This window comes from Symphalangus syndactylus, chromosome 22 (assembly GCF_028878055.3).
Source record: "Symphalangus syndactylus isolate Jambi chromosome 22, NHGRI_mSymSyn1-v2.1_pri, whole genome shotgun sequence".
NCBI lineage: Eukaryota > Metazoa > Chordata > Mammalia > Primates > Hylobatidae > Symphalangus > Symphalangus syndactylus.
The window spans coordinates 27,617,266-27,635,932 of record NC_072444.2 but is presented as its reverse complement, the minus strand read 5'-3'; the positions used below and the strand labels follow the sequence as shown (position 1 = coordinate 27,635,932).

The following is an 18,667-nucleotide window of genomic DNA, read 5'->3' as shown; positions in this document are numbered from 1 at the left end:
CAAGATATTCCTAATTTTCCTGTTCTATTATTGGAGGGGAAGGGAAGAATTGTCTTTTTACATTCTCCCGAAAAGGAGAATTGGAAGATTTGGTCACCCTGGGCCCACACTCCTGTGAGGCACCACCTGAATGCAGCTGAGGTACTTAACTGTACCTCTGAGGGACACCGGCCTTACTCCATCCTTTTCGCTTTTGCTGGCCCCAGTAGGCATTGGAATCTCTGAGCTTTGCCCTAGACCCCTCCTTCCAGAAGCTCAGCCGGCTTCTTCATTGTGCTCTGTTTCTAAAGGCCAGTGGTGCCCATGCCACTCAACTTCACACCGTTCTGTTGTAGGGTTGAGTAGTAGGTAATTAAAAGGGAAATGTTTTGGTGTTAAGAATTGCAGGCTCTGGGGCCAACTGCCTGGGTTTGAAGCTGTTTGTTACCTCTTTACCAGCTGTGTGTGACCTTGGGTAAGTTATCCAACCTCTCTGAACTTCAGGTTCCTTATATTTTAAAATAGGGGAAATACAAGGGCCTCCTTATATGTTGTTACTCTGAGGGTAAATGGACTGATCCACAAACATTGCTGTCATCAGTTTCTCTTTTTCTGGATGTCTTCTCAACAATAGCACAAGAACTTTGAAGGCCACAACACTGCAGAGCTGGGGGAACTCAGCCATTGTTTTCCCAGTGGGGACCACTCTTGGCATTTTGGTTGGCACAGTTGGGCTGGACTTCCTGCTCATTTCAAGGTTTAGTATCCCTGGACAGAGCTGCACCCTCCAGCTCCTGGTCGCTATGGCCGGGGACAGGGTGCCTTCCTACGAGTGGCTGCTGGCTTCATTTCTTGCCCCCCAACACTGGTGCTGCTGTCGGGAATGGCACATTGGGCTGGATTCAGGGCAGGTTGTTCCCCCAGCAGTGACCTGGACATGCTTGCTGTCTAGTTGGCCCGAGAGTGCACACGACCAACCTGGTCAGGGCAGGTGCTCAGGACTGGCGCCGTGGACCGAGAGTGGCTGCTGGGAGGGAGCATGCTGGGCTCAGCAGGCCTGAACTTAGAATCCGCTGCTTTTTGTCTGTTGGAGTTAAATGTTAACTAGATACTAGGTAAATTTAAAGTTTACAGAATGCATGGAAGAGATACAGAACTATGGTATAACAAACGGCAATACACCTACCACCCGTTTTTAAAAAAGAATTTTATTCTCATGCGTGTCCCTCCCCACATTCTGACCTATTTCCTCATCTTACACTAACGAGTTATGGATAGATTATTCCCTCGCTTCTCCTTCTGTTTCCATGCACGCCTGGTTCCCTAAACAACCTGTTGTTTAATTTTGAACAAGAGTCATCCTGTATGTGTCCGAGCATGGATCTTTTTGTCTCTGTGTCCAGCATTTGGGAGAATCGCTTCAGCTCTGTCTTCTGCTGGCTGACTCTTTACAGCTGTTTTTCATCTGTAAGGCCCAGCTACTGAATTTCTAGTTTCCAATTATATTTTTCATTTATTGAAGTTCTGTTTATTTTGGTCACTTTATATCCTGTTTTCTTTTTCTTTTCTTTTTTTTTTTTGAGACAGGGTCTCATGCTGTGTTGTCCAGATGGGGTGCAGTGGCACGATCACAGCTCACTGCAGCCTTGACCTCCTGGGCTCAAGCAATCCTCACACCCCAGCCTCCCAAATAGTTGAGACCACACTTGGCTAATTTTTTTTTTTTTTAATTTCTTGTAGAAACAGAGTCTCACTTTGTTGCCCAAGATGGTCTTGAACTCCTGGACTCTGGGCTCAAGTGATCCTCCTGCCTTGGCCTCCCAAAGTGCTGGGATTACCAGCATGAGCCAGTCCGCCTGGCCTATATCCTATTTTCAAATTAATTTTTATTTTATCAATGTAATCATGTTGCTTTCTCACCACATTACGTTTTGGAGGTTTATCTGTGACAATGTGTGGATCTTCATTTTCTCTGCTGTCCACTGTCTGAACGTAGTGCCGTGTTAGGGGCTAGGGATGCAGCAGAGGGCAGATACTGCTCAGATGGAGCCTCCCTGGTAGTGGGGAAGAGAAACAGGCCTTTCTTCCCCTCCCTTGTAGCGGAGAAGAAAGAGAAACAGGCCTGAATTACAGTCAGCTGGGCTAGGAGAAGCCAGGGCCCCTCAGAAGGGGTAGGCCAAAGCTCCTAGGAGCTGAGCCCTTAACAATGAGTGGGAGTTTGCTGGGTGAACAAACGAATCCCAGGTTAGGGGTCCTGCATGCAGAAGCCTTTGAGAAACGATGGCTCCTCGTGTCATGAGGCCAGGCTCTCTCTGTAGGTGAGCTTGTGAGGAGACTTGGGCATTGGAACTCTCCTGCAAGGTGGTATGCGTTGGAACCCTGAGCTCTGGGACTGTCCTGTATATTGGAGTCACCGATAATCAGTGCTCACTGGGGTTGAGCCTCGGAGGAGGGAGTGGAGTGGAGCTCGTGGTTAAGCAGTGTCTGCTTCTGCCCCCCTGCCCCAGCCTGGTCACCTGCCTCCTTCCTCACTCGCGGAGCAGGAGTGATCACGGTGCCTGCGTGCAGGGTCTTTGTGAGTATGGGGAGGAGTGGTGCGGGCCCAGCGCGGGCCGGGGCTGCTGTCAGCGTTGGTGTTGTTATGCTGGTGTCAGTTACGTTGGTGTTATGCCACTGTTTTTATGTTGCTGTTGTTACACCGGTGTTGTTATGCCAGTGTTGTTATGTTGCTGTTGTTATGCCGGTGGTGTTATGTTGGTGTTGTTACATCAGCGTTGTTACGTTGCTGTTGTTACTTTATGCCCGTGTTGTTATGTTGTTATACCGGTATTGTTATGCCAGGGTTGTTACATTGTTGTTACACCAGTGTTATGTTGCTATTGTTACGTCAGTGTTATGTTGTTGTTACACTGGTGTTATGTCGTCATGCCAGTGTTGTCATGTTGTTATGCCAGTGTTAATGTTGCTGTTGTTATGCCAGTGTTACATTGCTGTTATGCCGGTGGTGTTATGTTGCTGTTGTTACACTGGTGGTGTTATGTTGCTGTTGTTACACTGGTGGTTTTTTTTTGTTTGTTTGTTTTTTTGAGGTGGAGTCTCGCTCTGTCGTCCAGGCTGGAATGCAGTGGCACGATCTCGGCTCACTGCAAGCTCCACCTCCCAGGTTCATGCCATTCTCCTGCCTCAGCCTCCCAAGCAGCTGGGACTACAGGCGCCCGCCACCACGCCCGGCTAATTTTTTGTATTTTTTAGTAGAGACGGGGTTTCACCGTGTTAGTCAGGATGGTCTTGATCTCCTGATCTCATAATCTGCCCGCCTCAGCCTCCCAAAGTGCTGGGATTACAGGCGTGAGCCACTACGCCTGGCCACACCGGTGTTGTTATGTTGCTGTTGTTACACCAGTGTCGTTATGTTGTTACACTAGTGGTGTACGGTTACACCATTGTTACGCCAGTGTTGTGTTGTTGTTACACTGGTGTTATGTTGTTGTTACACTGGTGGTGGTGTTACACCAGTGTTATGTTGCTGTTATGCCAGTGTTGTTACGTTGTTACGCTGATGGTATTACGTTGTTGTTACGCCAGTGTTGTTACATTGCTGTTATGCTGGTGTTACGTTGTTACACCAGTGTTATGTTGCTGTTATGCCAGTGTTGTTAACGTTGTCACACCAGTGTTACGTTGTTACGCCAGTATTGTTACGTTGCTGTTACGCTGGTGTTATATTGCTGTTGTTAAGCTGGTGTTATGTTGTTGTTATGCTGGTGTTGTAACATTGCTGTTAACACCGGTGTTATGTTGCTGTTGTTACGCCAGTGTGGTTATGTTGTTGTTACACTGGTGTTATGTTGCTGTTGTTACACCGGTGTTACATTGTTGTTATACTGGTGGTGTTATGTTGCTGTTGCTACGGTGGTGTTATGTTGTTATGCTGGCGTTGTTTTGTTGTTGTTGTTACGCTGGTGTTACGTTGTTACACTGGTGTTATGTTGCTGTTGTTATACCGGTGTTACATTGTTGTTACACCAGTGTTATGTTGCTGTTGTTATGGTGATGGTGTTATGTCGGTGTTGTTTTGTTGTTGTTACGCTGGTGTTATGTTGTTACACCAGTGTTATGTTGTTACACCAGTGTTGTTATGTTGCTGTTGCTATGGTGGTGGTGTTTTGCTGGCGTTGTTTTGTTGTTGTTGTTACACTGATGTTAACATTGTTACACTGGTGTTATGTTGTTACACCAGTGTTGTTATGTTGCTGTTGTTACACCAGTGTTGTTATGTTGTTGTTATGCTAGTGTTGTTATGTTGCTGTTGTTACTCTGCTGTTATGTTGTTACACTGGTGTTATGTTACTGTTACGTTGTTATGCTTGTGTTGTTACGTTGCTGTTGTTACGCCAGTGTTGTTTTGTTGTTGCCGGTGTTGTTACGTTGTTAACGCCAGTGTTGTTACATTGCTGTTAGCTGGTGTTATATTGCTGTTGTTAAGCTGGTGTTATGTTGTTGTTATGCTGGTGTTGTTACACTGCTGTTAACACCAGTGTTATGTTGTTGTTGTTATACCAGCTTTGTTATGTTATTGTTACACCAGTGTTGTTATGTTGCTGTTTTACACCAGTGTTATGTTGTTGTTATACCAGTGTAATGTTGCTGCTGTTATACTGGTGTTACATTGTTGTTACACCAGTGTTGTTATGTTGCTGTTGTTATGCTGGTGTTATGTTGTTATGTCGGTGTTGTTTTGTTGTTGTTATGCTGGTGTTACGTTGTTACACCAGTGTTATGTTGTTGTTACACCAGTGTTGTTATGTTGCTGTTGTTACACCAGTGTTATGTTGTTGTTACAATGCTGTTGTTACGTTGCTGTTGTTACTCTGCTGTTGTTATGTTGTTGTTATGCTGGTGTTATGTTACCGTTGTTATGCTGGTGTTGTTACACAGCTATTATGCTGGTGTTGTTATGTTGTTACACTGGTGGTGTTACGTTGCTGTTGTTACGTCAGTGTTGTTATGTTGTTACGCTGGTGTTGTTGCACTGCTGTTATGCTGGTGTTATGTTGTTAGGCTGGTGTTGTTATGTTGCTGTTGTTACATTGGTGTTGTTATGTTGTTGTTACGCTGGTGTTGCTGCACTGCTCTTATGCTGGTGTTATGTTGTTAGGCTGGTGTTGTTATGTTGCTGTTGTTATGCTGGGCGTGCTGCTCCATGTTCTCCAGGTGTTCTTCCCTTTTATCGTCACAGTTACCCCGTACACCTGACAACTGGACATCTGCACCTGGGGGTCTTCAGCCTAAACACACCTAAACCCTCCACCAAACCCCTCTGCTTCCGCCTCCCCATGTCTGTGAGCGCCTCCACTGCCTGTCCCTCTGCTCAGGCCCCACTTCCAGGGCTCATCTTTGGGGCCTCCATTTTGCTCACACCCACCCCATCTGTCAGCAGGTCCAGTCAATCCTGACCCTGGGGTGCCTCTCCCTCCCCTCCAGCTCCTGTACTGCCCATTAGTCCAGGCCCAGTAATCTTTGCTGGGCAGCTCTGCAGCCTCTTCCTTGTCTGCCTTGCGTCTGCACCCATTCTCCCCCCAAGACCAGGGGTCGATCCCCAATATAGGTCAGGTCTCGTCTTCTCCTGCCTCAAACCCTCCAGTGTCCCCCCTACAACTGATCTTAGAAAAAAGTCCAGCCTCTTCGCCTTGTCCTGCAAGACCCCGATCTCCTCTCCAGCCTCACCATTTTCCCCGCTCTTTGCTTACCTCCATCTGGCCCCCAGCACACCAAGTTCCTTCCTGCCTCGGGGCTTTGGCACCTGAGGGTCCCTGCAGTTGAGATACTTTCTCCTTGGCTTTTTGCGAGGCTGGCTCTTCAGGTCTCAGAGGGGCCTTTTCATTACTCTCTGTCACAACTGCTCTGTAATTTTGTTTGCTTCCTTTTCTCTTCTTCCCACTTTCCCTCCCTCCCACTCCCCTGCACATTGCCTGGCACAGGTGTGCGCCCGGTACTGAGGCGGCACTTGTTAGTCTCATCCAAGGGCAAGATGCAGGAACAAAAGTCAAGTAACTTACCCAAGATCACATGCTAGTAAGCAGCAGTCATACTCTGGGGCCCCAGCCCCCGCCATGGTGCCATAGCCCCCACAGTGCCGAGCCTCCTGCTGGCAGTGGCCAGGCAGGGCGGGGCAGGGGGCTGGCCAGTATCTGCAGAGGCAATCTGGCCTTTGCTGGGAATAGAGCTTTCTTGGTGTGGATTTCCATAGAGGCTCACGGATTTGACACCTTCTCTTACAGTAGTTCTCATTGACAGAGGTGGCTTCAAGACTTCCTCCCTCCCTTCTCGTGGTGAGGTTGGCTTTGGTGTGCACCATTTTTATAGGCCCTGTGGACTGGGGGAAGAGGATGCAGGATGAATGTGCGGGCTGGGGTTTTGGTGCACCCGGGGGGGATCTGATGCTCTGGCCTCTCTTTACATCCTCCCCACTTCTCCACCTCCCTCCACCAGGCCGCACCAGCTTCTACGAGGAGTACGGTGTCATTCGCGACGTCCTCCAGAACCATCTGACGGAGGTCCTCACCCTCGTAGCCATGGAGCTGCCCCACAATGTCAGCAATGCGGAGGCTGTGCTGCGGCACAAGCTTCAGGTCTTCCAGGCGCTGCGGGGCCTGCAGAGGGGCAGTGCCATCGTGGGCCAGTACCAGTCTTACAGCGAGCAGGTGCGCAGAGAGCTGCAGAAGCCAGACAGCTTCCACAGCCTGACACCGACCTTCGCAGGTGGGCCCTGGGGCCGGGCATGGGGCACTGGGCTGCCCACTTCGCCAGGAGCAGCTTTCCAAATGCAGACGCCCTTGGGTAGGGTGGAGGGGACTTGAGGTGGGATTTCCCCCAGGGTGCTCGGAGGCAAGGATGGCATTCCCCTGTCTCCCTGGCCTCCTACTAGCCTAAAGCGGCAGGCCAGCTGGTGGTGCCCTCAGGGTGAAGGACATCCCGATGGCCATGGCCTCGTGTCAGCCCCAGTTCAGTCCCAGATGCTTCCCAAGGGTTTGTTGTGCGAGGCTCAGACAGACCTGGTTCCTGCCTCATAGGGCCTCCCCAGTGAGGCCACAAGCCTTTTGCCTGGCCACAGCTGGAGACACTTCCGCGGCCAAGTGCCATGCCAGGGCTGTCCTCTGGGCCGTTCCAGAGGCCCAGGGCTTTCTGGGAGAGGCTGGCTCCTCACCAGGTAGCAGCCAGGCAGTAAGAGCCACAGCTGCCTGCTGAGCATGCGCCGTATGCCAGGTGCTTTATAGATGCCTCTCATACAAGCCTCATGCACCAACCACAAGGCAGAGGCCATTAGCCCCGTTTTATAGGTGAGGAAACGTAAGGCTCGGTGAAGTTGTCAAAATGAACCAGGCTTGGAACTTGGGCATGGAATACTGTCAGCCCCTGGCTCTTGCCACCAGGCCTTGCCCCTCCTCGCCAACACCCCACCCACGGACCTCTGCTTGGTGACTGTCTCCCCACCCCACACCTCCGACCCTGCGTCGGGTGTATCCTGAATGCTTCACAAACAGGAGGGGGGCACGTTTCTCTGTAGGACCCCCTGACCCCTCACACACCTAAGAGTCAGGGTCCCCCACCCCACTTGCCCCCACTGTGGGGCATCCTTTAGAGTCTCCAGGTTGGATGCTCTCAGCCCAGTTCTCCTTTGCTGGGGACCATAACTCTAAGACAGGCCTCAAGGAAGGCAGGTGTCAAAGCCGTAGAGATAGCCCCAGAGGCCGGTTTTCAAACATGGACTGGGAAGAGAAGGTCATGGAAGAGATGCCAGGCGAGGGGTGAGCATGGCAAGGTGAGGGGTGAGCATGGCAAGGCGAGGGGTGAGCATGGCAAGGTGAGGGGCTTCCCTGAGGCAGGGGGATGCCCACAGGGGCCAGCAAGGAGAGGAGAGGGCTGGCTGGAGAGTCCTGGTCTGTGCCAGAGAGTCACCCTCTGCTGTTCCCTCGCCCCAGCCGTCCTAGTGCACATCGACAACCTTCGCTGGGAGGGCGTGCCCTTCATCCTGATGTCTGGCAAAGCCTTGGATGAGAGAGTGGGCTATGCTCGGATCTTGTTCAAGAACCAGGCCTGCTGTGTGCAGAGCGAAAAGCACTGGGCCGCGGCGCAGAGCCAGTGCCTGCCCCGGCAGCTCATCTTCCACATCGGCCACGGCGACCTGGGCAGCCCCGCCGTGCTGGTCAGCAGGAACCTGTTCAGGCCCTCCCTGCCCTCCAGCTGGAAGGAAATGGAGGGCCCACCTGGGCTCCGCCTTTTCGGCAGCCCTCTGTCCGATTACTACGCCTACAGCCCTGTGCAGGAGCGGGACGCCCACTCCATCCTCTTATCCCATATCTTCCACGGCCGGAAGGATTCCTTCATCACCACAGAGAACTTGCTGGCCTCCTGGGACTTCTGGACCCCTCTGCTGGAGAGCCTGGCCCATAAGGCCCCACGCCTCTACCCTGGAGGAGCTGAGAACGGCCGCCTGTTGGACTTTGAGTTCAGTAGCGGCCGGTTGTTCTTTTCCCAGCAGCAGCCGGAGCAGCTGGTGCCAGGGCCAGGGCCGGCCCCAATGCCCAGTGACTTCCAGGTCCTCAGGGCCAAGTACCGAGAGAGCCCGTTGGTCTCTGCCTGGTCCGAGGAGCTGATCTCAAAGCTGGCTAACGACATCGAGGCCACCGCTGTGCGAGCCGTGCGGCGCTTTGGCCAGTTCCACCTGGCGCTGTCGGGGGGCTCAAGCCCCGTGGCCCTGTTCCAGCAGCTGGCCACGGCACACTATGGCTTCCCTTGGGCCCACACGCACCTGTGGCTGGTTGACGAGCGCTGTGTCCCACTCTCGGACCCAGAGTCCAACTTCCAGGGCCTGCAGGCCCACCTGCTGCAGCACGTCCGGATCCCCTACTACAACATCCACCCCATGCCTGTGCACCTGCAGCAGCGGCTCTGCGCCGAGGAGGACCAGGGCGCCCAGATCTATGCCAGGGAGATCTCAGCCCTGGTGGCTAACAGTAGCTTCGACCTGGTGCTGCTGGGCATGGGTGCCGACGGGCACACAGCCTCCCTCTTCCCACAGTCACCCACCGGCCTGGACGGCGAGCAGCTGGTCGTGCTGACCACGAGCCCCTCCCAGCCACACCGCCGCATGAGCCTTAGCCTGCCTCTCATCAACCGCGCCAAGAAGGTGGCAGTCCTGGTCATGGGCAGGATGAAGCGTGAGATCACCACGCTGGTGAGCCGGGTGGGCCATGAGCCCAAGAAGTGGCCCATCTCAGGTGTCCTGCCACACTCCGGCCAGCTGGTGTGGTACATGGACTACGACGCCTTCCTGGGATGAGGGCGCCTGTGCCCCTTGCCCGCTCCGCTCCTATGCTTTCCTTCACCCGTGTCTTCCCTCCCTTCTCGGCCCCACCACCTGCCCAGCGTGCCCTGGCTCTCTAGAACCTTCTGTCCCACAGTCAGGCCCCAGAGAGGGCAGGACAAGGCCTTGTCCCGATGCCTTTGACAGGCAGCTCTGTGTAGTGGTGGATAGATGCAGAAACAAGGAAGAAACAGAGTCTGCTCCTGAGAAGCTTCAAATCCAGGCCAGGAGAGAAGCCTTAAGAAAAGCCCTCCAGCAGTTACACATTCACATCAACCAGCACAACACAGGATGGCGCCCAAACTCCAGCGTTCACAAGAGGAGACGTGGTGGGCTGAGGTTAATCAGGGAAGGTTTCCTGGGGGAGGTGATCCTTGAACTGCCTCCCGGGGAACATTCAGAGCATGATTGGTGGACAGAAGGGTGCAGAGGCGCCCAGGGGAGTACATTGCCCCGTGCAAAGCAGGGGCACTGGGGACTGTCTTGAGACCCTGAGGAGGTCAAGCCCCTCCTTCCCCAGCTGCCCCATCTTCTAGAACCTCTGCACATCTAGCCTGTGGCCCTCCTCTTCACTGCCTCCACCTGCTCCCGCTTGCCATCCATCTCTCCTCCATCCTGGCTGTGCAGTAGGAATTCCTGGCTCCTCCCTGTGTCTTTGCTGTTCCTCAGACTCCATTTATAGAGAATGAGGGCTGATAACAGGAATACAGCAGCAAAGACTAGACTGTGGAAAGGGTTCCAGAAATCTTTTCTTCTTTTTTAATTAAAAAAAAAAATATTTGCAGAGATGAGCTCTTGCTATGTTGCCCAGGCTGGTCTCAAACTCCTGGGCTCAAGCGATCCTCCCATCTCAGCCTCCCAGAGTGCTGGGATTACAGGTGTGAGCTGCTGCACCCAGCCCTAGAAATCTCAGTGCTGTTTGGAGCTCCATTTCTCATTTGATGACTGGCTCTGTGTGGGGAGGTGGGGTCTCATTCCCCCAGCTTCCTCAGGGAGGACCCCTGCCCGCTGCTGCTCCTCTGTCCTGCTAGCCTTCCTCCATGAAGCACACTGGGTGCAGATAATCAGGCCATTCCAGAGAGCCCCAATTTAAGAGGGTCATTTCCATCTCAGGGGACTCCCGGGTGGGTGTTTCCGCTCTCAGTAGCCCCTCTTGTTTTACCAGGAAAGATCCAGTTAAATCACCCACTGAGGTGACAGCTCATTAGCGGGGAGAGAGATAGAGCATCAGGTGACACTGGGCCATCCAGGCGGTTCTGCTCCCACCAGACAGGAGCCAGGCCTCACTGGCGGGGGGGCTGCCCACAGCCTTTTCAGGGACTCACTTGGTGGGTGACAGGGCCGCAGCCAGGCCTTCTCTTCCTGCCCCTTGGTGACCCCGTGGCTTCCTGTCTGCCGGTCTCTCCTGCCACCTCTCACTTCACCACTAACTCTCTGCCTGAGACTGGGGAAGTAAGTGGGTATCTTCCTGGTGAGCATAGATTGGGGACTGTGATCTTGAGAAGCCATGGGCCAGCAATACCTGCTTTTCTGAAACCCCCAAGGAAGGCTCTGACATTCTTTTTAAAAACACCACAAAGAAAATTCCCAGGACACGTGTAGTTTTGTTTGTTCAACATCCCACAACTTAAGGCTGGGAGATGGAACTCTTGGTTAAGGTCGATTCTTCTGTCTGGCTTCTCCCACACCTTACACCTGCTCTCTGGATCAGGCAGATACAAACTTTCTAGCGCATTTTCAGAGAGGGCTTTCTTGGGTGAGGGAGCATGGTGAAGTCAGTTTCTCTCTGGACTGTTTATACTTCAAGGCTATGGATTTAAAGGAATCCTGGCTTTCATTTTCTTTCTTTTTTTTTTTTTTTTTTTTTTTTTGAGACGGAGTCTCGCTCTGTCACCCGGGCTGGAGTGCAGTGGCTCAATCTCGGCTCACTGCAAGCTCCGCCTCCTGGGTTCACGCCATTCTCCTGCCTCAGCCTCTCCGAGTAGCTGGGACTACAGGCGCCCACCACCACGCCCGGCTAATTTTTTGTATTTTTAGTAGAGACGGGGTTTCACCGTGGTCTCGATCTCCTGACCTTGTGATCCACCCGCCTCGGCCTCCTAAAGTGCTGGGATTACAAGCGTGAGCCACCGCGCCCGGCCTGGCTTTCATTTTCAATGCCAGTCTGAGATATGGTTCCCAAGCTGGGGCTCTTGTTCAGACTACTTACTCTGGCCACCAACAACCCAGGCCAGACAGAGCATGTCTTTTTTTTTTTTTTTTTTTTTTTGGGGGGGCAGAGTCTCTCTCTGTCGCCCATGCTGGAGCGCAGTGACGAGATCTTGGCTCACTACAACCTCCGGCTCCTGGGTTCAGGCAATTCTCGTGCCTCAGCCCAAGTAGCTGCGACTACAGGCGCCGGCCACCATGCCTGTCTAATTTTTGTATTTTAGTAGAAACAGGGTTTCACCATGTTGCCCAGGCTGGTCTCGAACTCCTGAGCTCAGGCAGTCTACCCACCTCAGCCTCCCAAAGTGCTGGGATTACAGGCGTGAGCCACCACACCCAGCCAGAACATCTGTTTTTATACCCAGAGAGCGCCCCTCGTTAGGACAGAACCACAGTGCCCAGAGCCGGGAAGCCACCCTCCTGGCACCCAGCATCTGAGCGTAATGGGCGGGCTCAGGAGAGGGCAGGGAGTCGTGGTGGAAGTTCCACAGCTGGCCGCGTGGGGGAGCCCTTGCACCGCACTGCCGCCTCCTGATGCCCCGATCCCCGCAGCTCCTGTGCCGGATTTCTTTTCATTTCCCTCCTCTCTCCCAGGGTACCTGGGCCCAGCACTCTCCTATCTGTTCTTCAGGAACCGACTCCTTTCCAGTTGCAACACCAGAGAGAGGGGCCTCCGCGTGCCCAAGTACCCCTGCAGGATGAAGGGCAGGCCGGCCCTTGATATCGCCATTTCTGAATAATAGTCACTGCCGCCGAGCCTAGGATGTCCTGTTCTAACTCAGCCCTGCCTCGGATGCACCACGGATCTGTGCAGAGTGGGTGTGGGAGTGTGGGTGAGGGTCGAAATGCCAAAGGTCTGCTTTCCAGATTCAAGTGCCTTCTGCAAATCACGTTGGAAAAGTCCAAACCTGGACATGTCCGTGTGCCTCCATGCCTGCCCACCCCTTTCCCTTCACCTGTGTTAGGAAGGAGAAGTTCTCAGAACCCTCTAGGCTGGTAGCTTTCAGACTTCAGACCATGATCTGTAGCAAGAAACGTGCCTTCCATCATAAGTCAGTCCATCCTGTGTTCCAAGCAAGTTTCATAAATTCTTACCCTTAGGACCTCGGATATCCTCTATTTTTTAGTTTTCATTTTTTAAAAATGCTTCTTAAAATTCACTAAATTGGGCTAGGTGCGGTGGATTATGCCTGTAATCCCAGCACTATGGGAGGCTGAGGTGAGAGGATCACTTGAGCCCAGAAGGTTGAAACCAGCCTGGGCAACATAGTGAGACCCCATCTCTACAAAAAGTTTTAAAACCAGGCATGGTGGTGCCCACCTGTGGTCCCAGCTACTCGGGAGGCTGAGGTGGGAGGATCACCTGAGCCCAGGAGGCTGAGGCTGCAGTAAGGTGTGATTGCACTATTGCACTCTAGCCTGGAAAACAGAGTGAGACCCTGTCTCAGAAAAGACCAAAAAAAAAAAAGGAAAGAAAGAGTGATGACAACAGCCCAGGGAGCAGCCCCGCTCAGAACCCAAGTCTGTAGGGTTCCAGGTTCCAGCACTGTGTTCCCAGGCAGGCTGCTTGCCTCTTCCTGGCCTGGAAGCCCTCGGGTCCTATGGTGGCGGCAGTTCCCACAGTCCAGGTTCCCTGGTGGGGACCAATGATTGCGTCCGCGTGGAAGCCCACGTGTGCACTTAGGGGCCCATAAATGGCAGAAGGTCCCCTCCTTTGGGAGACCTTGTCAGTCAGCATCTCTAGGGCAAGCATGATTGCCATTTGTAGAGGGGAAGGAATCAAGGGACTTTAAGCTAGATCAAAATCTGGGGACAAATTCTTCTGCTAACTGCAAGTTAAAATAGGCCCTTCTTACTGAATTTCCCTGTTTGTTTCTCTGCAAACAATGCTTTAGCCCTACTCTTGGGCCCCCAAATTAGCAGGGTAATCAAAGCTTCCTACCGTTTGGCCTACTATTCCAGACTATTCCCCTGAGGGGTTCCATTCCAAAATATGCAGGGCTCAGGCTCCAACTCCGGGCCTGTCTGCTTTGCTTGCATTTCTCCTGTCCCTGTTCTCCCAGAGGGCCCAGGTGGAACTCATGACAGGGAGGGAGAAGCTTGCCAAAAACCTGCAGGGCTGTTTCCCAGAATTTGGTTTTCAAGTACAAAACTTTTTGTCCTGTAAGATATATGCAGCCTCACAGAAGCAGCCTCTGCATCCACTTTACCAGCTACGTTTTTATCTTAAGCACATGGGGCTCCCTTAGAACTTACTCCACTGGTTTAAAAAAAAAAAAAAAAAAAACTGCCTGGCAGCATCTCAGAGTCAGAGTGAGCACGGCGCAGGAAAGGCCTGTGGTGACGAGGGTGAGGTGGCCACAGTGACCGGACGACACCCTAGCACCCATCCACCCTGCAAATGAGACTCCAGAGGGTGAAGATCTGCGGCCTCCAGACGTCATAGGCCATGTGACCCACCAGGGGCTGCTTACTCCTGGCCGTCCACTGGCTGAACTGAATGCATTCCCTCTCCGCAACTCTCCCATGAGGCTGCACCCGTGTGGGTAGCACTTGAAGCAGCGCTGTTTGCATTGTACATAGGAAGGAAGGAAGTTCTTCCAGCCTCACCAGCACCTGGCAGCGAATCAGAGCCTGCGAGGGCATCTGAAGCGGTGATGCAGTATCAACCTCCCACCTGGTGCCACTCTGCCCTCGGGGGCTCCAAGCATTGTAACTCAGTCATGGGAGCTGCCCCGTTGGAAGTGCAGATTTATTCCTGTGATAATCCTGCTTGCCTTTATCTCTTGTCCACTGACCAGCAAGCGTGAGTCCCGGTGTCAGTCGGCGCAGTCCAGTGTCCATCTTCATTTGCTCATGCAGAGGGGGTGAGTTGGGAACTCCCTGTTCTTGATTTTCCTTTTGCAGCCCACTGGGAAGTCTCCCTATAAAACGAAAAGCCCACCTTCTGTGACTTCCGCTGTAGAGCAGAGCTCCCCCTCCAATTTCCTCAGTCTTCCCTGGAAAATCTGTCCACTGGGGAAGGCAGCAGGAACCCTGGGCAGCGGATGTTCTGGGAAGACTAGTGACAGCAGATGTCATCCAGGAACAGCCACACACGGTTCTCCCGGCTGCCGTCAGCAGCTCGAGGTGGGGTATGAGTGAGAAGCTGAGGATCTCGCAGCTTGTTGCCGAGCAAGGGGCAACCGGGCTCATGCTGTCATCAGCACAAGACAGGATGGCAAGGGCTTTCAGATGCATTTCCGAGAGTCCAGCAAGCCAGGGGGAAGATGATGTCTTTGCCGAAGCATTCCCTCTAGCCAACTTTTGGGAGCGCTTCTGTTTGCAAAGCACTGGGGACGTGCCTCTCTATGTGTGACCCACGCATGGGAAGGGAGAGCACTGGAGTAACGACACTTCTGCTGCTGTTTTGATTCTCAAGGCTGATCTTTAAAACCCTCGCCTTGCTGTCAGGTGCTTTAAAGGCAGTCTGCATCTTTTCTTCCCTTGGTGTGGGAGAGGTAAACACTTTGATTTGCTGAAAGCTGTATGGAGTATATTTGAACAGCTAGTAGTTAGCTTTGAAAGTGGAAGTGTGAACAGACACTACCTGTGTCACTTTGGGTCCTTCACTTTACCCCCACAGAAGTCTAGAGGCATCTGTTATAAAGCGTTACGGGGTGCCTGCGTGCAGGAGGAAGGACCTGTATTAGCTGGAAATCATCAGGAACCCAGCTTGCCTCCATCTTTCTGAGATGTGCTGGGTACAGCCTGACCCTCCTAGTTCTGTCCACCGGGAAGAGCCGGCTGGCAGCAGATCCCAGGGGCAGAGCCCCTGCTGGCTCCTGGGAGCTCATCTTTACCTGTGCTGGAGTGGGAACTGTGATTCCAGCCGGGCAGGTCAGATTGGAGCAGTGCTAAGAGGCTGTTGCAGGAGAACTAGACGGGCGGCGCCTGCTGCATCTGGATCATGTTTCTGCACTCTGCCCTGCGCTAGGGACTCAGGGTCTGGGCTTCTGCCAGGTGAGGAGCAGAGAGACTGTTCCCTTGGGTGGAGACGCGTGGGCATGAGAGCCACCCACTGCCAAGCAGCAAGAATGTTCGTGCTTTTTTTCAGAGAGGGGAACCCCACTGGTTTTTATGGAAACAATGGAAACTTACAGATGCCTGCCTGGGATGATGAGGCACATTCAGAACAAATGCTTTTTTTTTTTTTTTTTTTGAGACAGAGTCTCGCTCTGACGCCCAGGCTGGAGTGCTGGAGTGCAGTGGCGTGATCTCGGCTCACTGCAACCTTTGCCTCCCGGGTTCAAGTGATTCTCCTACCTCAGCCTCCTGAGTAGCTGGGATTACACCACCATGCCCAGCAAATTTTTGTATTTTTAATAGAGACGGAGTTTCACCATGTTGGCCAGGCTGGTCTCGAACTCCTGACCTCAGGTGATCCGTCCGCCTCAGCCTCCCAAAGTGCTGGGATTACAGGCAGGAGCCACCATGCCTGGCCAGAACAAATGCCTTTTTAAACCTTTTAAAAACATTTTTAAGATGTCTTTTTCTATGTCAAATGTAACATTTATTTTTTTAAACAATAAAATTGATTTGCCAAAATCTGGGCTTTAATTCTTTATTTGGGGCATGAGGTGTAGGGGTTTGTAGGCCCCAGCATCATGCTATGTGTATTCTTGGAGGAGGGGAGGGCTGCGGTGAGTGAGGGCCCTGAACCGAGGACAGCCGCATGCCCGTTGCAAGTGTAAGTGTGTCTGAGCAAGCCAGTGCATTCCATTTGCAAGAGGGTCTGTGGGCCTCATGGGAGAGACAGCGGTGGGCAGGATGATCACATTTCATAGACTCCTAAGCAGTCTGGGAAGAGTCCCCCAACCTTCCCGGCAGCCCACTAGAGGGGAGGGAGCTCACCCCTGAGTGGGAGATATCAGGAGGGAAGGATGTTTGAGGACACCAGAGCCTGATGCCTTCATTTGTCTTCTCTCCTGTCCCCTGCCTGAGTCCTACCTCCCAGCTGTGTCACACTCCCAGGAATGTAAGTGTTTTGGGGGAAGTCAAATAGGATTTCAGGACCACTTGCGGTACAGGAGTTAGAGATCTGCAGGTTGTCACCAACAGCATGCAGGACCCACGCAGGCTTGGTGACATCACAAGGTGGCAAAAGGAGCAGCGCGCCCATTCGAAATAGGTGAGCTTTGGGCAGGGACCCCACGGCAGAGGGGACAGAGACGGTGAGACATGCCCAGAAGCCTGCAAGGGAAGATGTCATGAAGGCCAGAAACCAGAACTGCAGTGATCGTCCCTGCCTGTCCCTCAGGAGGTGCGCGGGGGATCTGCTGCTTCCCGGGGGGTAGCCCAGGGCGTCCCCTCCCTGCTTCTCTGTGGTGATGGCTGCTGGTTCCACAGTCCTCACAGAAACATGGCAGGGCAGGACTGCGGGTCCCAGCCAGTGTCTGTGAGGGCCGCACTGGAGGGTCACCTGGTGTCCAGCCCCCGTTTGGGGACCCTCCCATACATGTGTTCTGGGGAGTTCCGATGGCAGGCATGGGGCGTGTGACCCAGTGCTGGCCAATCAGGACATCCAATGCCCACAGCCGCAGCAATGGGATCTGGGAGAGCTCAGGGCCCAAACTGGTCAAATCAGAGTGACCCCGAGGACTCAGGCTGAAGCGGCACCATTTCTCTGGACTCAGGCCTTGGTGAGCTGCAGCAGCCATCTCAGCACCGCGGGGGCCTAAGGACAAGGCCGGCATGGAGGAGAGGAGAGCCCCGGGATCCCACTTCGGGGGCTGTCTCTGGGACCTGGTTCCAGTCTCCTGAAGTCAGCCTGCGGGCCTCATTCCTGGGTGCCTCAACTACCTTGTAGCAGCAGAACCTGATAGGTACTGGAGATAGGAGCTGTGTTACGTATTTCCGGAAGCCCAGCAGAAACCCCACACTGACCTAAGTAAGAAGGTGATTCGCATGAACCAAGAGGACCGAACCTTCTGTTTGGGGTCAGGGTTTCAGCAGTCCAGTGTGGGTGGCCCCTGCTGTGCAGCTTCGGTTTCTTCTTGCTTAATTGGAACCGTTTTCCTGATAGACCATAGTTTTGGAGATGCAGGGACAGATGGAAGGGCAGGAGGGGAAGAGTTGCGCAAATCATAAAAGAAGCCCTGGTGAAGACAAGCTCAAGAGCTGCTGGCCTGAGTCCACCTTCTCCAGGGTCTCTTACAAGCTCTTTACAGACAGCCAGAGCCCGGGTGGGGTCAGCCAGCCGCCCCTCCCCACCCAGCTCCCAGCAGAAGGGGAGGGGATGCAGCTCCACCCATGCCCTCTGTTGCCCCCATCTTCCCACTCACCTGTCGGGCTGAGGACCACGAAGGCAGAGACTCCACATGTTCTGCTCATTTTCATGTTTCTGGTACTTTACACGCTGCCCTGCAGTGAATGTGTGAGTGAATGAATGAGCGAATGGCAATAATGAAAGAGAGTGGTCAGCAGGGTGGCTGGAGGGATGGAGGCCTGAGCGGGTGTGGGGCCAGCGGTGAGCCTGGCATGTGTCATCCTCTCTAGGGGAGGGAGGTTCTGAGCACATGGGTCTCCTGTGCCCAGAGTGGGCCAGGGCCTAGGGGTGCAATGGATGTGGTCCAGCCATGGCAGGCCACCACCCTTGTTGGCACCGTGGGATAGGAGGGCCACGCAGAAGCAGGGCAAGATCTGACCCCCACTCCTGACAGCTCCCACTGGCTGCTGATGGAGAGCAAAGCCAGGGTCAGCGCCCACTGCTGGACGCTGCAGCAGGGATGGCAGCCGGGGGGGCCCCCGACAGTTTAGGGCTGCTCTGCCCCCCTGGAAAGGCCTCACTACAACCCTTTCCTTTCCCCCGTCCCCACTCACTGGCTGTGGAAACCCAGCCTCATGAGTTCTGTTTGTCTAAAGAAGCATTGTTGGGAGGAAAGATTATCAAACTAAGCTCATGCTATCAGTCAGGCCCTCTTCCTACTCCGTATGTCTTTATTTTTTTACTGAAAAAATAAAATACAGTAAGCGCTCAGATGAGAATATTAATCCATGGAGATTGCCCCCTTCAGCATTCACCGTATGAGGTCTTTTTATATTTGCTTTTTTAAAAGAAAAAAACACATACAT

At 53.2% G+C, this 18,667-nt stretch overlaps 1 protein-coding gene across 2 annotated transcripts in view; it reads left to right on the top strand.

Annotated features, from left to right (window-relative positions):
• The window catches only part of H6PD (hexose-6-phosphate dehydrogenase/glucose 1-dehydrogenase), a 37,193-nt gene extending 21,052 nt beyond the window's left edge, over positions 1–16,141 (top strand). For both annotated transcript variants that reach the window (XM_055262472.2, XM_063631967.1), the window contains exons 5-6: positions 6,472–6,741; positions 7,962–16,141. In XM_055262472.2, the coding sequence (XP_055118447.1) occupies positions 6,472–6,741; positions 7,962–9,322 (1,631 nt within the window). In that variant the 3' untranslated portion in view covers positions 9,323–16,141. The remainder of the gene's footprint in view (positions 1–6,471; positions 6,742–7,961) is intronic.
• Positions 16,142–18,667: the final 2,526 nt, after the last annotated feature.